Source organism: Amphiura filiformis, chromosome 5 (genome assembly GCF_039555335.1).
Source record: "Amphiura filiformis chromosome 5, Afil_fr2py, whole genome shotgun sequence".
Taxonomy (NCBI): domain Eukaryota; kingdom Metazoa; phylum Echinodermata; class Ophiuroidea; order Amphilepidida; family Amphiuridae; genus Amphiura; species Amphiura filiformis.
Window position 1 is genome coordinate 77,507,672 of NC_092632.1, and position 18,305 is coordinate 77,525,976.

An 18,305-nucleotide genomic window follows, 5' to 3' on the forward strand; every position below is an offset into this window, starting at 1 on the left:
TTAGATAGAGAGGTTGCGATTTAAAAATGTATTCATCATATGTGCCCGTACATCTTTTCAAAATCCTGTCACTCAAGAGCGTACGATAGGTATATTTGGAAATCGCAACCTCTATTAGCATGTGAGTTATGCTTTCAATATTAAATCAACAAGTGAGAATGAGGAAATAAACAAACCTACCCCTGGGGCGGAACATGTGTAAATGGGTTGTAAAATCCCTTTATAATAATAGTTGAAGCATGGCCTAAACATTACAACAATAAATAAACATATTTAGCCCAAATGATAACTTGCGCATTACAGGTGCACTTGAACGAGCCTAGCCTATATAATAAGCAAAGTTGGATTCCTATGGTACTGGTACTTAAGAGCAAAACTCTTGCTACTACCCTACTCCTACTCAGATGTTTCTAATACAGGCTCACACAAAATGTGTCTGTTGTACTTCTTTGTTAAGTTGATATTTTTTTAAATATTTTTGTTATTAGATCAGTGGTTTGACCTTTGTATATATCAACATGTATCACTTTAATGCAGTACATGTACATGTACACATTAATAAGAGAATTCTTGAACGCAGGCATGATAGTGTTCATCAAGAGCATTTCATTAGTTCAAACCCTGGTGACTAGATACTGTGTGTTCTTTAAATCTTGTAAGAATATACTCACAAATGTCACCTAGAGTATGATGTGTCCTTCAACTGTTGTCACTGGAGAAGTGTGTGGCAGCCGCAATAGGCACAAACACTGTATTTATTATGTGTCTTTATGTGTAGCTGCTAATGTAGCAGTCAATTTCATTCATGATGTGTGAGCCATATGCAGTATTTACTCTACATTTAACTATGTGCAACTATTTACTTAACGGATATTAAATTGGCCTCAAAAAGAAACTTATAATTTTTCACAAGGTCATATCTTAAAATCCTCTCCATAAAAATGAATAAAAATTACACACAGGATAACTTCAATGCTCTACTCACATATCAATCACCAAGCAGTTGTCCAACTGACACAACAGTAAAATGCACTGACACGGAACAGCTTCCGGGACCACATTCACAGGCGAATAATTGGAACCCAACAAAAGAAATCTGTTGGGATGTGAATTTTGGTCCAGAAAGGTGTTCCATGTCAGTGCATTTTGCTGTTGTGTCGGTTGATAACTGCTTGGTTACTGACATGTGTTTAGAGTAGAGTATTGAAGTAATCCTGTGTGCAATTTTGTTCATTTTATGGAGAGGATTTTAAGATATGACCTTGTGAAAATTGTAAGTTTCTTTTTGAGGCCAGTTTATTATCGCTTGTGATACAGCACATCAAAAGGTGGGACTTTGTGGTAAAGTGCTTTTCAAGATATACATTGTAGATTAAAATAAACAGAAAAAATTAAAGAAAATTTGGGATACTTTTCACTTCACCTCATTTGAGGTGTCATTTGCAAAATGCTTTCAAAGCAGAAACTCAAAATAGACTTCACCTGCAAAGTACCCCCCCCCCCCCATGATGTGCTGCATCACATTTGTTATAGTCTATATATCTACCTCCAGTCAGCGGCACTAGCTTTGAAGTTCAGCATGTTCTATGTTAGCTTAGCATTACTCGGTGCATGTACATACTATTATGTGCACGATCAAAGTGGCGGATATGTTCACGCAAGAAACAGCGCTAAGCTAATGCAGCTCACGCTGAACTTCAAAGCTAGTGCCAGTGACTGGAGGTAGATATATAGACTATAATAGTTCAAGAGATTCGTCACATTTCTCCACATTATTCATCATCTTTTCAATTTAAAGGAAGGTGACCTGATATATTCGGAAAATGGAATTGTTTAAATTTGATGTATAACATAAAATGTCGTCCCCTTCAAGCATTCATGCAAAAAGAACACGTAAATGTTTCTTGTAAATGGGACTGATTCTTTATGGAATTACTTATATTTATACAGCGTGTCAATCATGATAATATAGTATAGTGTTTTTATTAATGAGATTCAAAATGATATCAAAATGAGAGATCCTATTTTTCTCATTAACATATTAAAATTAGGAGTTCCAAATCGTTGTATTCCTGAAGATATCAACAAAAAACTGTCCAATTAGTCTCAAACGTGGTATACCACAGTTGCAACTAATTCAACAGTTTTTTGAAAATAAACGGATTTGGAACTCCTGATTTCAATATGTTAATGAGAAAATATGAGCTTTCACCTGATACCAAAATCTACATTTTGATGGGGTAAAGTGAAGGGGGGGGGGGGTGAGGCTGTCAATCGGGTTACCCACCTTAAAACACTTTTTTTAGATCTTATATATTGTAGATCTTATGAACATAATGTGATATTGATACATAAATATTTAACTTTTTTAACACAGGAGGATCCAGCAAAGTGTCATCTAGTGCAGAGAACCTGCTGGGGAATGACAAGGATGAACAGGAAGGTGATGAAGAGGATGAAGAAGAAGGGACTAGAGATGGTAAGTGTTACTTCTTTCCTTATGCTGGTTTCATACTTTACTGCTGCTCGCCGCTCTGACAATGATTTTGTTTCACTGTGCAGTCACACCAGAAACGTTAGTGGTGACCAGCGACAAGCTGATATATTGATCACTCCACCGCTTTGCCCAAGCGGCAGCATCGTTAGGAGTTCAGTTCAAGTCAACTCGGAAGCGGTGCCGCTCTGATGTTTGAGAAAATGAAACGATTTTTGGTGATGCTGAGTGGCAACATTGGCTTTTATAGTCATGCCATGCCGCTGCTGCTGAGCAGCGTGCTGCTTCACTTGCAGAAAAGTGAAAGCGGCATGATGAAGTGTCACGCTGCTCAGCAGCAGAAAGTATGCAAGCAGCAGAAAGTATGAAACCAGCATTAGTCTCACATTATACATATACGCTTGTTTCTTATAATGGTATTTTTTCATTTATGTTGAAAACATACAAAGCTCTTTGATATGGATTTTAATTTACTAATGATCTTTACAGGCGAGTAACACAAGTACAATAGAGGGCAAAGAATCAATATTTACATTAGAACCAAGATTGTTTCCATTGTTGAAAGTTTTTGTAAATGCTACACTCAATAGTCCCCTTGTGAGAAGAAATGAAGTAAAAATTGCAACTACTGTTTTATTGTTATTAACTCTTTTTACTGTGATACCCAATTTAAATCTTTAAAGGTTGATGTTTGCATTCTTTCAGTTCCTCTTTTGGGTTCAAACAAAGTTTCTAACATTACTCAAGTTCGAGTATGCTCATTACTTGGGGTGTGCTGACATTAAAAATTTAGAAGCCTCATGGACAAAAATTAAAATTGGCTATCCCACTAAAATGTGTCATAAAAAAAGAGGTTTCTCTCCAGTGTGGGTCAGGTCTTATTAACCGTGTGAATCTTTTCATGCTTCTTTTTGTGTCCCAATTGGCTGAATGATTTGTTACAATAGCTACATTTATGAGGTTTTTCTCCTGTATGAATCATTTCATGTTGTTTCTTTTCACCCAGTGTGCGGAATGATTTGTTACAGTAGCGACATTGATGAAGTTTCTCTCCTGTGTGGATCTGTTCATGCTTATTCTTGTTTCCCAAGACACTGAATGATTTGTTGCAATAGCTACATTTATGGGGTTTCTCTCCTGTATGAATCCTTTCATGTCGTTTCTTTTCAAACGATGTGTGGAATGATTTGTTACAATAGCTACATTTATGAGGTTTTTCACCTGTATGCAATGCTTCGTGTTGTTTCTTGTCACCCAAATCATGTAATGATTTCATACAATAACTACATTGATAAAGTTTCTCTCCTGTATGAATCATTTCATGCTGTTTCTTATGTCCTAATTGACTAAATGATTTGTTACAGTAGTTGCATTGATAAGGTTTCTCTCCTGTGTGAATCTTTTCATGCTTATTCTTGTTTCCCAATAGACTGAATGATTTGTTACAATAGCTACATTTATGGGGTTTCTCTCCTGTATGAATTTGTTCATGTCGTTTCTTTTCATACGATTGGCTGAATGATTTGTCACAATGACTACATTGATGAGGTTTCTCTCCTGTGTGATTATTTTCATGCTTATTTTTGTTTCCTAATAGACTGAATGATTTGTTACACCCTTACAAAAATTGCTGGTTGTTTGTCTCTTGTCAAAGTGGTTGAAAAGTGGTTGATCAATGACTCTCCAACCATTTTCCTACTGGTTCCCAATCAGTCGCTAGTTGGATCTGATTGAAAAGTGGTTGAAATACACAATTTCACCAGTAGAATACTTGATGCATCAGTTGAACAACTGGTCGAGCAAATGGCGGTATTACTTAAACCAACCAGTTGTGACAACCAGTAGTTATTTATACCACCAGTAGAACTAATCAGTAGTCAACCAGTTGTGCCATCCAGTGGTTATTTTCACCAACCAGTAGAACCGATCAGTTGTTACCCAGTTGTACCGACCAGTAGTTACCAGTAGTCAACCAGTTGAACCGACCAGTAGTTACCAGTAGTCAACCAGTTGAACCGACCAGTAGTCATGGTAGTTCAACCATTGTGCAAATAGCAGTTTTAGTTTAAATTGACAACCCCTCAAACTGGCAAATAAAGTACTAGACTTGTTCATCTCAAAACATGTTTACCGAAGGTCGTTATACTATTGAAAAAATCTGAAAACAAACCATGTGCTGGCATGCCTGTTTTACCACATCAATGGCTCAATCATTTCCGGATGAAAGCACAGACAAGATTATTTTATTTTGAGTGATATTATGTGTTTGCCAAAGTTATAGTGCAATGTTTGATGTAGTAGTATTCAACATGTTTAATGCCTACAGTATTACTAACTAGTCTAGCAATGTTGAAACTGTGTATAGGCATGGAGGTAGAGAATATATTCTACAGTACTGCTCTAAAGTCTAAGAAAATTGGCTGCCCCAGCCACGATAAGCCGCCATCGCTTTCGTGGTGCTTTTCATTGGTCCAAGTTTACGCCACGCTGCAAATTTAACATGAATTTTGGTATCAAAAGGGTATGAGAAAATACACATATCGGTAATGCGTTGATCGACCAATATTTGGATCGCATACAATATTTATATAAAATCCTGTGTTTCGATTCGAACTCCATAGATTCCGCACGTGAGAGAATGTCTCAACTCCCGGGCTCAACTCATCCACGGACGACTTTCACAAGTTGAATGAGATGGCTTCGTTGTACTAAATTATAATACTTTTTAGTATTTCGCTAACAATTATTTGTAGAATTGTTCACTTTGTGTTATTTTGTTGGATATTCTTTTCTTTTTTTTTTCTGCGGGATTTGTTCTTGCGTTGTAGGCCTATTTAAAAAACGGCCGTCAATTTCACTCATCATGCCTGGTCCCCAAAACTCGTCACTCGGAAAATCCATAAAATGAAGTGCTTAATTTTAGCTATCTGCAAATAAAATCCCCGTTTCGGTCAAGTTCAATTAGGGTCTATTTCAGTTTACTGCTGATATTATTATGATGCGATCGATACTGTATAAATTGTATAATAAAAATGTGTGCAAATCTTCTTTCATTTGGCCCCGGATTTGGCGCTACCGATCCATGACTCACATTCGGACTCTTGAGACCGCTTGAATGACAGCATCTTACCTTATTATCAAGTCCATTAATTTAACATATCTGCCCGGCTTCAATAAATTATATTCCTGAAATCATTTGCTACAATGTGTAATATTTCCTTCAATTCTTTGTCGTCCGCTTTTTTTTCCAACAAGATTCAAAATTATCCATTTTGTTTTTGCCGCTTTTAAATTCCTCTTTTGATTTATTCCAGCATAATTCCAGTGTAGGGCCTAGTAGTACGCATATCACTCCATGTTCATTCCAGTTCAAGTTTTGAAATCCAGAGACCCAATATCTAGGTGCTAGGTCCCGGACTCCCGGCTCTAGATTTCCCTGTGCAATGTTCAAGATTATGCATCATTGCATGCCGATGTGTGTGTTTCAACTCAAAACTTAAAACACCTGTTGTTGGACGCAAAGTGCACGTAAGATTTATACATCCAAATGATCTATTTGCCAAGTGCATCAAGCTGGATGAGTACCCTTGGTCTTCAGCCCGGCGGTCTTCAGTGACTAACCCCAGTCCAGGATGCATAAGCGCCCGGCAGCTCCCGGTCCAAACAACCCAATGCACCATGCCAAGATATAAATCCGAGGACTTGCAAGACCGCACCCGGAAAGATCATCCTGCAGACTGTATTGATTTATTGAATCTTATGTTGTTGTCATTGTCATGATTTATGCCGAAAGACCAATAATTATATTTATTCAATAGCCAAATATACAACAGTCGTACCGCATATATAAATATCTCTGGAATGTGGTAAATGCGGTAAAATATCATGCACATCGTATACACATGGGTATGGTCATGATGATACATGATGTAAACAATAATATGTCCATTGTCCACTCCCAGCATTTTTGATGTCATGACATTAACCTATTTACCACTTAGTAACGCCTCATTAGATATGTGAGGGGGGGGGGTAAAAAAAAACACTAGTGAGACGAAAAAAAACTTTGCCCACCAGTGAGATGAAAAAAAAGCCTCACTGATGAGTAAAAAATAAATAGAAATTTCCCTACCCAATTCTGTAAAAGGTATGCATTAGAAAAAATACAACTTCGCCAGTGAAAAAAATTCGCCACATCCGGAGGCAAAAACCCCCAAATTCTGCCTGATTATAACTCCCTAGCCCCTCCTATAATACGGGTATCTAATGGTGCGTACCTTCAGCTGTAAATCAATGCTGCTGCAGCATACCGCATAAATTGTTAAAAAAAATGTGCATGTTTTACACACTTGCTTTTAAATAATTTTCAAAAGAATAATATTTTCAATTAAAAAAAAATTGTTTAGGGAGTGTTCAGAAATACTTTGGTGGGGGGCTGGTAAAAGGAGGGGGCCAAAAAGTTTTGGATCTTAAAAGAGGGGGGACCAAAAAGTTTTAGGTGGTAGGAAAGGGGGGCCAAAAAAAGTTTTCCTCTTCAAAACCCAAAATTTTCGCGCGCTGCATTGAGACCCTCTATATCACTTTTAAAATGGGCAAGTTTTGGTTTTCAGTGCTTTTGTTTGAAAAAATGATGGGACTTAGTGTACATATATCTATTAATTAATATAACATTAAAGATGATCAGCAACATGCAACATCTGGGTTGGTCTAAGAAATACTGGCACTTTTTATCATAGAATTTTATATCTCTTCAAAGTAGGCTACAAATATGATTATGTACCAATCTGATCAAAATACAAAAATCAAGATCAAGAAAATATTGCAAATAAATTGATTTCTTTTGCACGTAAACTGCACACTTCAGTTTACGATTTCTCATTGCACAATTATTTTGCACACATAGGCCCGATCTTTGGGGGCCAAAACTGATACCTGTGTACATTTGCGTGACCAAATTAATCTCACATTTGACCATTTTAGCTTCTTGCATATTAAATTTGTTCCAATTTAAACAATATTTGACCATTCAAGCCTCAATATGGCCAAACTCTTTGCGCGGTTTGCGCGCCAAGATTTGTACTATCATAATAGCCACGGATCCAAATTATGCGGACGTGCCTATGCACCTCCAAATAAATCCTCTATTTCATTTATGTAAAATCAGATAAACACCCTTATTTGGGACAAATCTAAATTAAGTATTTAATTTCCTTGTGCTTGTATATATTTCATGCGCAATTGGCCCACCGAGAATGTTTCAAACATTTGCGTCCCTCAATGACATGTGAAACAGATACCACACCACTGGAAAAAACACTATTAAGTAATAAGTATACGATAAGGGGGGGGTCAAAAAGTTTTGTCTGTCAAAAGAGGGGGTCAAAAGTTTAGCTGTCCATCGAGGGGGGTCAAAAAGTTTTTGAGCTGAAAAATGTGAGGTGTACCAGCCCCCCCTACCAAAGTATTAATGAACACTCCCTTATACTAAGATTTGAGTGAGGGAAGGGTGGGAGAGACAGAAAGAGAGAATGGTATATTGGTGCCAAGTCGCCACATCAATACCAAGCACAACCAGAATTCCATCGAGATAAATATTGTTTGCGATGTTTGCGACAACCATGACAACGCCGGGGAATTCCCCAGCTCTTGCATGCATGACTGTCGTAAACTAGGTCAATGCTCCATGCATGCTAAGTTAGGGCCGTGAGAAAGTAAAATAATGAATAACATAATTTGACCGCTGGGTGAACCCTTGGTTTAATTAATGTTCCTGTGAGCGGGGCGTGGCTATACGAATTGCTATACTGACTGGTTGGGTATGTACGTGTGATTGTTTTAATGGGTGGGGGGGCTGGGCTGGTGGGTTCCAAATATACTGGAGGGGGGGTCATAAATTTTTGTAAAAAATAGGGGGGGGGTAAATTTTTGATGACCTAAAATAGGGAGTCATAAGATGACCAAAGACGGTGTTTATTTTATTCAAAGACTGATTTCAATACAATTTTAGCTTGTTCAGGGGCAAGGTGTATGGGGGGGGGGTCATAATGTTTGTTGTTGCCGAAATAGGGGGGGGGGGTCGCAATTTTATTGACGCCGACTTTTTGTAAATTTGAGACACCCGCTCCCTCAATGCCAGCCCCCTAAATTTGCGAATGTTTTTTTAAACTCAAGTCCGGGATTGTAATATTGAAGTTTAATATTTTCATGCGATTTTACCTAATTATCATTTTCTTTCTTCATACTGCTTTCTTTTAGTAAATCTGATATGTCGCCAATAATTATGTTTCTTTAGAACACGGGCCTAGTAAGTTATAGTAACATTATTAGGAAAACATCCGGGTTTTTTTTTTGTAAAAAATCTGTAAACAAATTATATGATTCGCGATTGTATAAACTGATGGGGCTTTATTTCCCATGGCAATACGATCGGAAATTCCCACTTGTTTACACGCTTGACCCTGGGGATTTTCCAGCGTAAGCAATTGCAAAGAAACATGTGGGTGGTAGAATTATGTTAGGGACGCATCATATGACTTTGGGGGGGGCTCAAAATATGGGGGGAGAGCGGGGATACAATTGACCCGAATTGTCAAGAAGTGGCTGAAAGTAGCAAAAAAAAAAAAAGAAGAAAAAAAAAAAAAAAAAGGTTGCCAAAACTTGGAAGGATTATACAGCTTACAGTTGCTTTGTGTATACAACTTATAATTTATCTATTGTTACCATTATACTTTGTCAATATTCTTGTAACTTACTGCTTATTAACTTGGATGTGTATGGAGATGTTGATTGATGAATAAATAAATATGAATATATTCCCGTGCCAACGTGACGCCGCCACTGGAGAGGCAGAAAGGTCACTGCGAGAGGTTTAGGAATGTTTTCTACAAATGTTTTTAATTTTCTAAGGGATACTGCAATTTTAAGTTGATTAGTATATATATTATTCAAGAATATTAAATAATACAGGAGCTTGTGTTGGAAATAATCTCACGTCGATACTGTTTCAATCATAATATTGCAAAATGTCTCATATATTTTTTCTCATAAAATTTTCTGCTTTATATGGTGCATTAGCCAACTGCACACATACAAAATGTATCATACTGGTGCTCCCTCAAAAGAACGGAATTTCCTAGCAAATCCCCAATTTTTATGATGGATGATTGCGTAATTGTACAAGGGATGGCAGCCCTACTATCATTTTAATAAATTTCGGGTTGGTTGATCAACTTTTATCAATATTTACTTCAAATCAGAACTTAATACTTGAAAGAAAAACTAATTTGGCTTATTTGCTTTAACAGTTTAACTGAAATTGGCAGGAAATTGTTTGATTTATTTATTTATTTTTTGCAAATTGATTTTTAAAGTTCAGACGCACAGATGACAGATTTAGGCCTATATTTTTTGATTGATGCTCAAAACATATGTCATCAATCATTTAACATGTAGATTATCAATAATAAATAATAATAATAATCAGGAAGCTGCATATAAGGGTCTTTTGGTGTATTGTGAAGCCAACTGCACCCCGAGTTCACTCTCATCACCCACCACCACCACCAATCCCGAAGTTTCAGTCTCACTTCCATCCCGCCAACAAAGCTCCTCCCCATCACACAAAACTTTGATGTTGACTTTTAATTATGACCACACGCACACCTGTGTAGGTGCCAATTGCCTGGTAAACATGGTACATGGTTCCACCCCGCCCCTACCACTATTTATAGGTCATCACTGGGTCAAGTATGTACATGTATAGATGGGGATTTTCCTGTGTTGTCGCAACCTGCCTGTCGTCAGTAAGGTATTTTATTTGATGTTTTCTTCTCATGGCGATATACCTCTACAGCATGATTTAAAATCACAAATAGGTTTCCTGTCGTGAAAGTATTGTTTGATTTTATTTCTTTTCTTTTCGTAACTGAATAACTGAAAAAAGCCTATAGGATATGTCGGAACTGGACTCTATGCAATATTAATGCTGCGGTCGAAATAGGGATACCCTCACCCCGGGACCCTCACGGCCGCATTGTAGATAAAATAATCTCAATTCTCTCGCTTGATGTTGCAAATACCCATGGATGGCGGGATTGAGCGTAATTTGAATTATAAATAATAAACAAATGAAACATTAACATAAAAAAGAATACTAGTATCTTGATCAAGAAAAACTTTTTGAATTATAAAATAAACAAATGAAACATGTACGTGAAAAGGGTATTTTGATAGCATAACTTAACTTTTTAGGCCAAAAATGTCAAATTTGCGATTTTGCCCCCACCCCCACCCCCGCTAAAAAATCATGGTAAATTGGTGCCGCCTCTGACCATATCTACCAATGTCTACACCCTGACTCATGCCCACAGTAAACGCATATACCATATCTGGTAGGTTTACATCGACTCAGTTTCTCGTGCATGAGCGCCAAAGTTAAAACATTAAGTTTTGCGCTCAACTTTACTTCTGCAGGCAAGGGAGAGCGTGGTCTAATGGTTAGGGTACTTGCCTTTAGTGCATGAGGTCCCGGTTCAATTCCGGCGCTGGAGATTTGCTGTGATATTGGCTTTGAAAACAAATAGGTATAGATATACAGAGAGCTATACCCGTACATGTATCTCGCACAGTCAGTTTCGAAAAGAGTAGGGTGTTAACCCCTGACTGTTCCCAACCGCCCCGCTGTTTTAGATGGACCCCAATGGAAATATAAGCTTCAATATGCTTTTTTGGGTTATTTATGTTTGTCAAAGCCCGAACAAATCAAATCATGAAGTTGGAGTTGAGTGCTCCCTCTCCCGGGCGGCCGGGGACACTCCCATCATTGGTTCACGTCATTAGACCTCTCAATAGACCCCTGTTTGGAGGCAAATCAGCTTACACCTAATGACCCTCTATATTTGTATAGAAATTTACATCAAATCTTTGTCCAACCTGCCATGCATGCCCCGCCCCAAAAATCAAATGGTGCATCCCTTAGGCCTTCTCATCAAACAGGAGTAATACCGGTACAGACCAAACATGAACACACTATCCAACCAAACAAGAGCACAATACAGGTCTGTCGACTGTATAATGTACAAAAATGGTAGTAATTGAACTTAACGAACTTAACCAAAACGGAGGCACAGTAGGGTACTCCCACATATTGGTACATGTCACGTACCTGAAAATAGACCCCTATTTTTGGAGAGGGGGAATCTCCCACTCATGAACTTCACCAAACAAGGGAGAGCGTGGTCTAATGGTTAGGGTACTTGCCTTTAGTGCATGAGGTCCCGGGTTCAACCCCAGCGGTGGAGATTTGCTGTGATATTGACTTTGAAAACAAATAGGTATAGATATACAGAGAGCTATACCTGTACATGTATCTCGCACAGTCAGTTTCGAAAAGAGTAGGGTGTTAACCCCTGACTGTTCCTAACCCGCCCCGGTGTTTTAGATGGACCCCAATGGAAATATAAGCTTCAAATATGCTTTTTGGGTTATTTATGTTTGTCAAAACCCGAACAAATCAAATCAAATCATGAACATGAAGTTGGAGTGCCCCCCCTCCCGGGGCGGCCGGGGGACACTCCCATCATTGGTACACGTCATTAGACCTCTCAATAGACCCCCTGTTTGGAGGCAAATCAGCTTACACCTAATGACCCTCTGTATTTGTATAGAAATTTACACCAAATCTTTGTCCAACCTGCCATGCATGCCCCGCCCCCAAAAATCAAATGGTGCATCCCTTAGGCCTTCTCATCAAACAGGAGTAATACAGACCAAACATGAACACACTATCCAACCAAACAAGAGCACAATACAGGTCTGTCGACTGTATAATGTACAAAAATGGTAGCAATTCGAACTTAACGAACTTAACCAAAACGGAGGGTACTCCCACATATTGGTACACGTCATGTACCTGTAAATAGACCCCCTATTTTGGAGAGGGGGGAATCTCCCACTCATGAACATCACCAAACAAGGGAGAGCGTGGTCTAATGGTTAGGGTACTTGCCTTTAGTGCATGAGGTCCCGGGTTCAATTCCCGGCGCTGGAGATTTGCTGTGATATTGACTTTGAAAACAAATAGGTATAGATGTACAGAGAGCTATACCTGTACATGTATCTCGCACAGTCAGTTTCAAAAGAGTAGGGTGTTAACCCCTGACTGTTCCTAACCCGTCCGGTGTTTTAGATGGACCCCAATGGAAATATAAGCTTCAATATGCTTTTTGGGTTATTTATGTTTGTCAAAACCCGAACAAATCAAATCAAATCATGAACATGAAGTTGAGTGCTCTTCCGGGCGGGGACACTCCCATCATTGGTACACGTCATTAGACCTCTCAATAGAATAAGCTTACACCTAATGACCCTCTATATTTGTATAGAAATTTACACCAAATCTTTGTCCAACCTGCCATGCATGCCCCGCCCCCCGAAAATCAAATGGTGCACCCTTAGGCCTTCTCATCAAACAGGAGTAATACCGGGTACAGACCAAACATGAACACACTATCCAACCAAACAAGAGCACAATACAGGTCTGTCGACTGTATAATGTACAAAATGGTAGTAATTCAACTTAACGAACTTAACCAAAACGGAGGGTACTCCCACATATTGGTACACGTCATGTACCTGTAAATAGACCCCCTATTTTGGAGAGGGGGGAATCTCCCTCTCATGAACTTCACCAAACAAGGGAGAGCGTGGTCTAATGGTTAGGGTACTTGCCTTTAGTGCATGAGGTCCCGGGTTCAATTCCCGGCGCTGGAGATTGGCTGTGATATTGACTTTGAAAACAAATAGGTATAGATATACAGAGAGCTATACCTGTACATGTATCTCGCACAGTCAGTTTGAAAAGAGTAGGGTGTTAACCCCTGACTGTTCCTAACCCGTCCCGGTGTTTTAGATGGACCCCAATGGAAATATAAGCTTCAATATGCTTTTTTTTTTTTTTTATGTTTGTCAAAACCCGAACAAATCAAATCAAATCATGAACATGAAGTTGGAGTGCCCCCCCCCCCCTATGGTAGGCCCCTAAGGAAGCGTTCAGGCCTAACCCTTGCTCACGTGCATGGGATGAATTCGGAGAAATATGGATAGGCCTACTTGTATTTTATTGACATGGGTGGGGTTATGTTATGATTATAGGCTCAAAATATCAACAAATTACGGTAAACCAGGCGCGTGCCCAGGTGGTGGGGCTTTGGGGCCTGCAGCCCCGGGTCTTAAAAAAAGAGGGAGACAGAGAGAGAAAGAAAGAGAGAGAAGGGAGAGGATGGAGGAGTGACAGAGCAGTGGCATAGCCAGGCCCGTTTTTGTTTTTGTTTGGGGGTGGTGATTTTGTAAAAAGTGGACCTTCTTCACAAACTTTGGACCTTTTTTTTTGACTAAAAGAGCATAAAAAAACCTATTTTTTTGCTCGCTACGGTCGCAAATTATGTTTTGGGGACTTTTGCCCCACCGCACGTCCCCACCCCTGCGCCAGACGGGCCTGAGCATAGCCAGTTGGGTATATAGTGCCCCTACAAAATTGAAGGGGTGGAAAAGGAGGGAAAAGTAAAAGGCCTACTTTTTCGGGTCTAATTTCCTAAAAATTGAAAGAAATATCCTCACAACTGAAAACAAATATACCGGGAAGAAAATGTTACAAAAATATTAGCAAAACTGGGTTGAAAATGGTTTTTTTGCCACAGCCAGGCTCATTTCAATGTCCGCATTTTAGGCAAAAGAAAGGGAGAAAATGGAAAGAAAACAAGGAAGAAAACAAGAAGAAACGAGAAAGAGTACATTCTGAGTCATTGCGCATCATAGGTTCTTGCTTGAAATTTGTGACACGGATCCACTGAATCCGTTCTAAAATACATTTACACTCTTAGAAATCACCGGTTTATTTTACGGCACAAACCGTAAAATTTTGTGGTAATTTACCGTAAACTGAATTTTAATTTATCTACAAATAGGCATGTTAGTACCGTTAAATTTGATAATTTTGTAATAAGTTGCATCGTCCACATTTTTCAAATAGGAAATAGCCGTATTTGTCTTGACAGATTGTGTTTGAAGACTACTTCATATAATTTATCGTGTATATATTTACGGCGCTACTGTAATTTTAACGGGAAAACGTTGGCAATAGAACTGCCAGGTTTTTTTACCGTAAATATTACGGGCCATACATTATACCGCATATCGTATATTTTACGGCAATATATCGTAAATATGCTAATTTTACGGTAAAATACTTGTTAAATCGTCATTTTTACGGGAAAAGGTTGGCAATAGAACTGCCAGGTATTTTCCCGAAAAATTTACGGAACATTTCTAACAGTGTATGCATTATCATGATTCCCGGCATGATTCATGACATGATTATATGGCCTATAGGCTATGCTTAATCATAATGGTCGGAAAAATAAGTTAATAATAGGGGCCTAATGCAAAATGTGCACCAATTGGCTTTAAGTTTGAGAATAATATCCCCCTCACAAGTCGGGTCCGTTGAAATCTATTATGCCCAAAATAATACCAAAAATAAGTGTAAACTTTTACACCAAATGACTTTATTGTGCCTTTCATTAACTTTTAAAATAATTCTCCAACTTCTGAGGGAGGCACCCTTCTTCGTCAAAAAAGAAAAGGCTAACTTGCAAGTATCCATAGGCCTAATTGAGCAGGTTCATATCCATAAAAAATGTGCGGCCCAGAAGTCAGGTCCGCAGGAAATTTGTTATGAAATTTAGGCCTATCTTAGATATTATGCCTAAAGGCCTATGAGCACATCCCTTCAAGTGTTGCGTCAAAACAGAAAAAGGCTAAACTTAGGCTGAATTGGAGCAATTATTGAGCACAGTGTTCATATAAAACTAAAATTCATGCTCAGTTGGAAATCTGCAAAAAATATGTGCTCCAAAAATAACCGATAAACGTGTTGCACCAAATGGCTCCATTGGGTCTTTCACATTGAAAAAATGACTAATTCGGAGGGGAGGGGCACATCGCCTCAGACACCCCTAGCGGCGCTCCCATGACGATGTTCAACCTTTGAAATTTTGTGTAGTTCAGCACCCCGGCGGTCCCGGATTCTATAAAAACGCTCTGTAAGTATAACGATGATAATAATTTTAAGAAATTAAAACTGATCTTTTAATGAAATAGTGACAAAAAATATTTCTAGTTTCTTGGTATTGGTTGAAATTGTTTCCATGACTCGGGGCCTGAACAATTAATTTACTACTCCCCATATAATGCAGAGGCTCCGGAAGATTTTGAATATTGGGGGGGGGCCCAAAATTTGTGGCCTTCTCCGAGGCGCGAAACGCTGAAGGGGGTGGGTGCGGGAGGGGGAAGCTTTTGACATGCATACATTTTTACATGAATTGTACCTTACATTTTGTATTATACCCTAAAATAATGAATTTTACCTTAAAATTATGAATCTGACCCTAAAATTATGAATTTTACCTGAAAATTTATGAATTTGACCCTAAAATTATGAATTTTACCCGAAAATTTATGAATTTTACCCTAAAATTATGAATTTTACCCTAAAATTATGAATTTTACCCCCTAAAATTATGAATTTTACCCTAAAATTATGAATTTTACCTCAGATTATTGGGGGGGCTCTAGGGTACTTGGCCCCCCCAGGCCCCGGCGGTTCCGGAGCCACTGTAATGTTGCTGTTCAAGTATAATACTCTATGAAATATTATTAATGTAAAAGTTTGGTGCATTCATCACCACGTGCTGAGTTTTGATGTGTACGGAGAATTGAAAGTCTGCAAAATTTCGTCGAGGGAGGAAAGTTATACTGCAGCATTTAAGCTCATGAAAAGAGCAACTAAAACTATTTTAGCATTCCCCGATTTCTCACGCTCACTAGAAAGAGTGTACCCGAGCCCGCGATTTAATTCATAAATTGGATAGTAAAATTAGCACGGGCACTCAACTTGGCTAGCTACAACCCTGATCATGTTGATCAGGCCAACTCGCAATCCCGCATAGCGCCGGTTCACGCTCATCACCAACATTTACTAATATTGTTTGCGGCTGGGTTTTGAGACTAGGGAGTATGTGATTTATAAGACGTCTCTGAATTATGATATTGACAGGTGACTCGGCACCGCAGAGTCTTTGATATCAAAGACGTCTTTGAATTAGCAGTGCCCCCGAACTGATTTAGAATCTTGCTGATCAAAAATAACAGAAGGACATAATACATGACCGAAGTTATTATTACTATTAACAGTTGAGATGAAAAAAAGTGGAAAATTCATCAGTTTTTGGGTTTTTTAAAAATTTTTGTTAGCAACATTGTTTTTGCCAAGTAGAAATATTGTAAATTGTTTGTAAACACGTTAAACGGACGGTACAGGCACATACATTTGCTCATCGGGTCAAGTGGGTATGATGACGCTACTCAAGACTTTTTCACGGTCGATTGCATTTGGTATTGAACAGAACATAGAAGGGCTTCACGAAAGCAGCATGATATTTTAAACAGGCTTTAAAACATCGGAGTTTCTGCGGACGATTTGCCCCTTTTAAATATTGTTAATAATGTTTACTATACTCCAATTTCGGAGTTTTTGCGATACTACATAAAAACTCCAAAATCGGAGTTTTCAGGACGCCGCAAATACTCCAAAATCGGAGGATTTGCGCCCCTTAAATATTGTTAATAATGTTTACTACTCCAATTTCGGAGTTTTTGCGGATGCTACGCAAAAATCCAAAATCGGAGGATCTGTGCCCGTTCTAAATATTGTTAATAATGTTTTCTATTTCACTTTCGGGGTAATATTTTGCGGATGCTACGTAAAAACTCCTTAATCGGAGGGTTTGCGTCCGTTTAATCACTATTTATTATTTATTTATTCGGACATCATGTACACTTTAGAATCAGGAGTTGCAGTGCAGAGCAATGCCCCAAAATTTAGTCTATGATGGGTCGTTTTTCAAAATATTCTTAAATTCTTTTAAAAAAAATATAAAAAAAAATTCTTAAATTTGAACCAATTTAAAAATCGGGACATTTTTGTGAAAATTTAGCCCATATTGGAAAATTGGTATATGCATAGGTCTATTTTCAATTTTCCAGCGCACGTCCCTACCAAAACCAATCTTAAGTACCCCTGTGTTTTTTTTCTCGCTGGTTTTTTTTTCTATAGGCCTAACACATCCGCAAGATCGGTTTCTTTCGTTCGCGTCGATTCTCACATCACCCGCGTTGGTTTTTTCATACAGTCGCATCGGTTTCTCGTTTGCGTTGGTTCTTTTTTCTACAATCGAATCGTTGTCGCTGACTTCAATACTCACTGTAAAAAAACCCAGTTTTAGCAAAGGTAGGCTTTTACTATAATATAAATTATGTTATACCAGTTTTGATATGTAACAAGGAAATGACTAAATTTAGAGAGGAAACTATAATCGTAAGTAATGCAAATGGACATTTTTATCTTCAATTCGCGTTTTTTACATTTCTTTTTAATAATTACTGTTATTCATGTTGTTAGCGAACGTATGGGCCTACCCGCCGCTTTTAATGGTCACTATATTACGTTAAATGAGTGTATATGGCTATTCCCCAAATTGTTTTGATTACATGTAGCCCAGGCGCGGATCCAGGCATGGGCACACCGGGCCCGTGCCCCCCCCCCCTTTTCGAGGGTCCTAATTTTTTATTTTTTTTAAACAATTTTGTTGGAAAAAAATAAATAAAACCCCTCTGTTTTGCTTTTCATTTTTACATCAACGGCCTCCCATGCCAGTGGCGGATCCATGCAGGGGCACACTCTGACCGTTCATGA

General features: G+C 38.4%; 1 protein-coding gene across 1 annotated transcript in view; it reads left to right on the forward strand.

Annotated features, from left to right (window-relative positions):
* Positions 1–18,305, forward strand: part of LOC140152403 (ral GTPase-activating protein subunit alpha-1-like) — a 210,080-nt gene that overhangs the window by 99,302 nt on the left and 92,473 nt on the right. Inside the window, exon 21 of the mRNA XM_072174709.1 lies at positions 2,378–2,479. Within this exon, the coding sequence (XP_072030810.1) occupies positions 2,378–2,479 (102 nt within the window). The remainder of the gene's footprint in view (positions 1–2,377; positions 2,480–18,305) is intronic.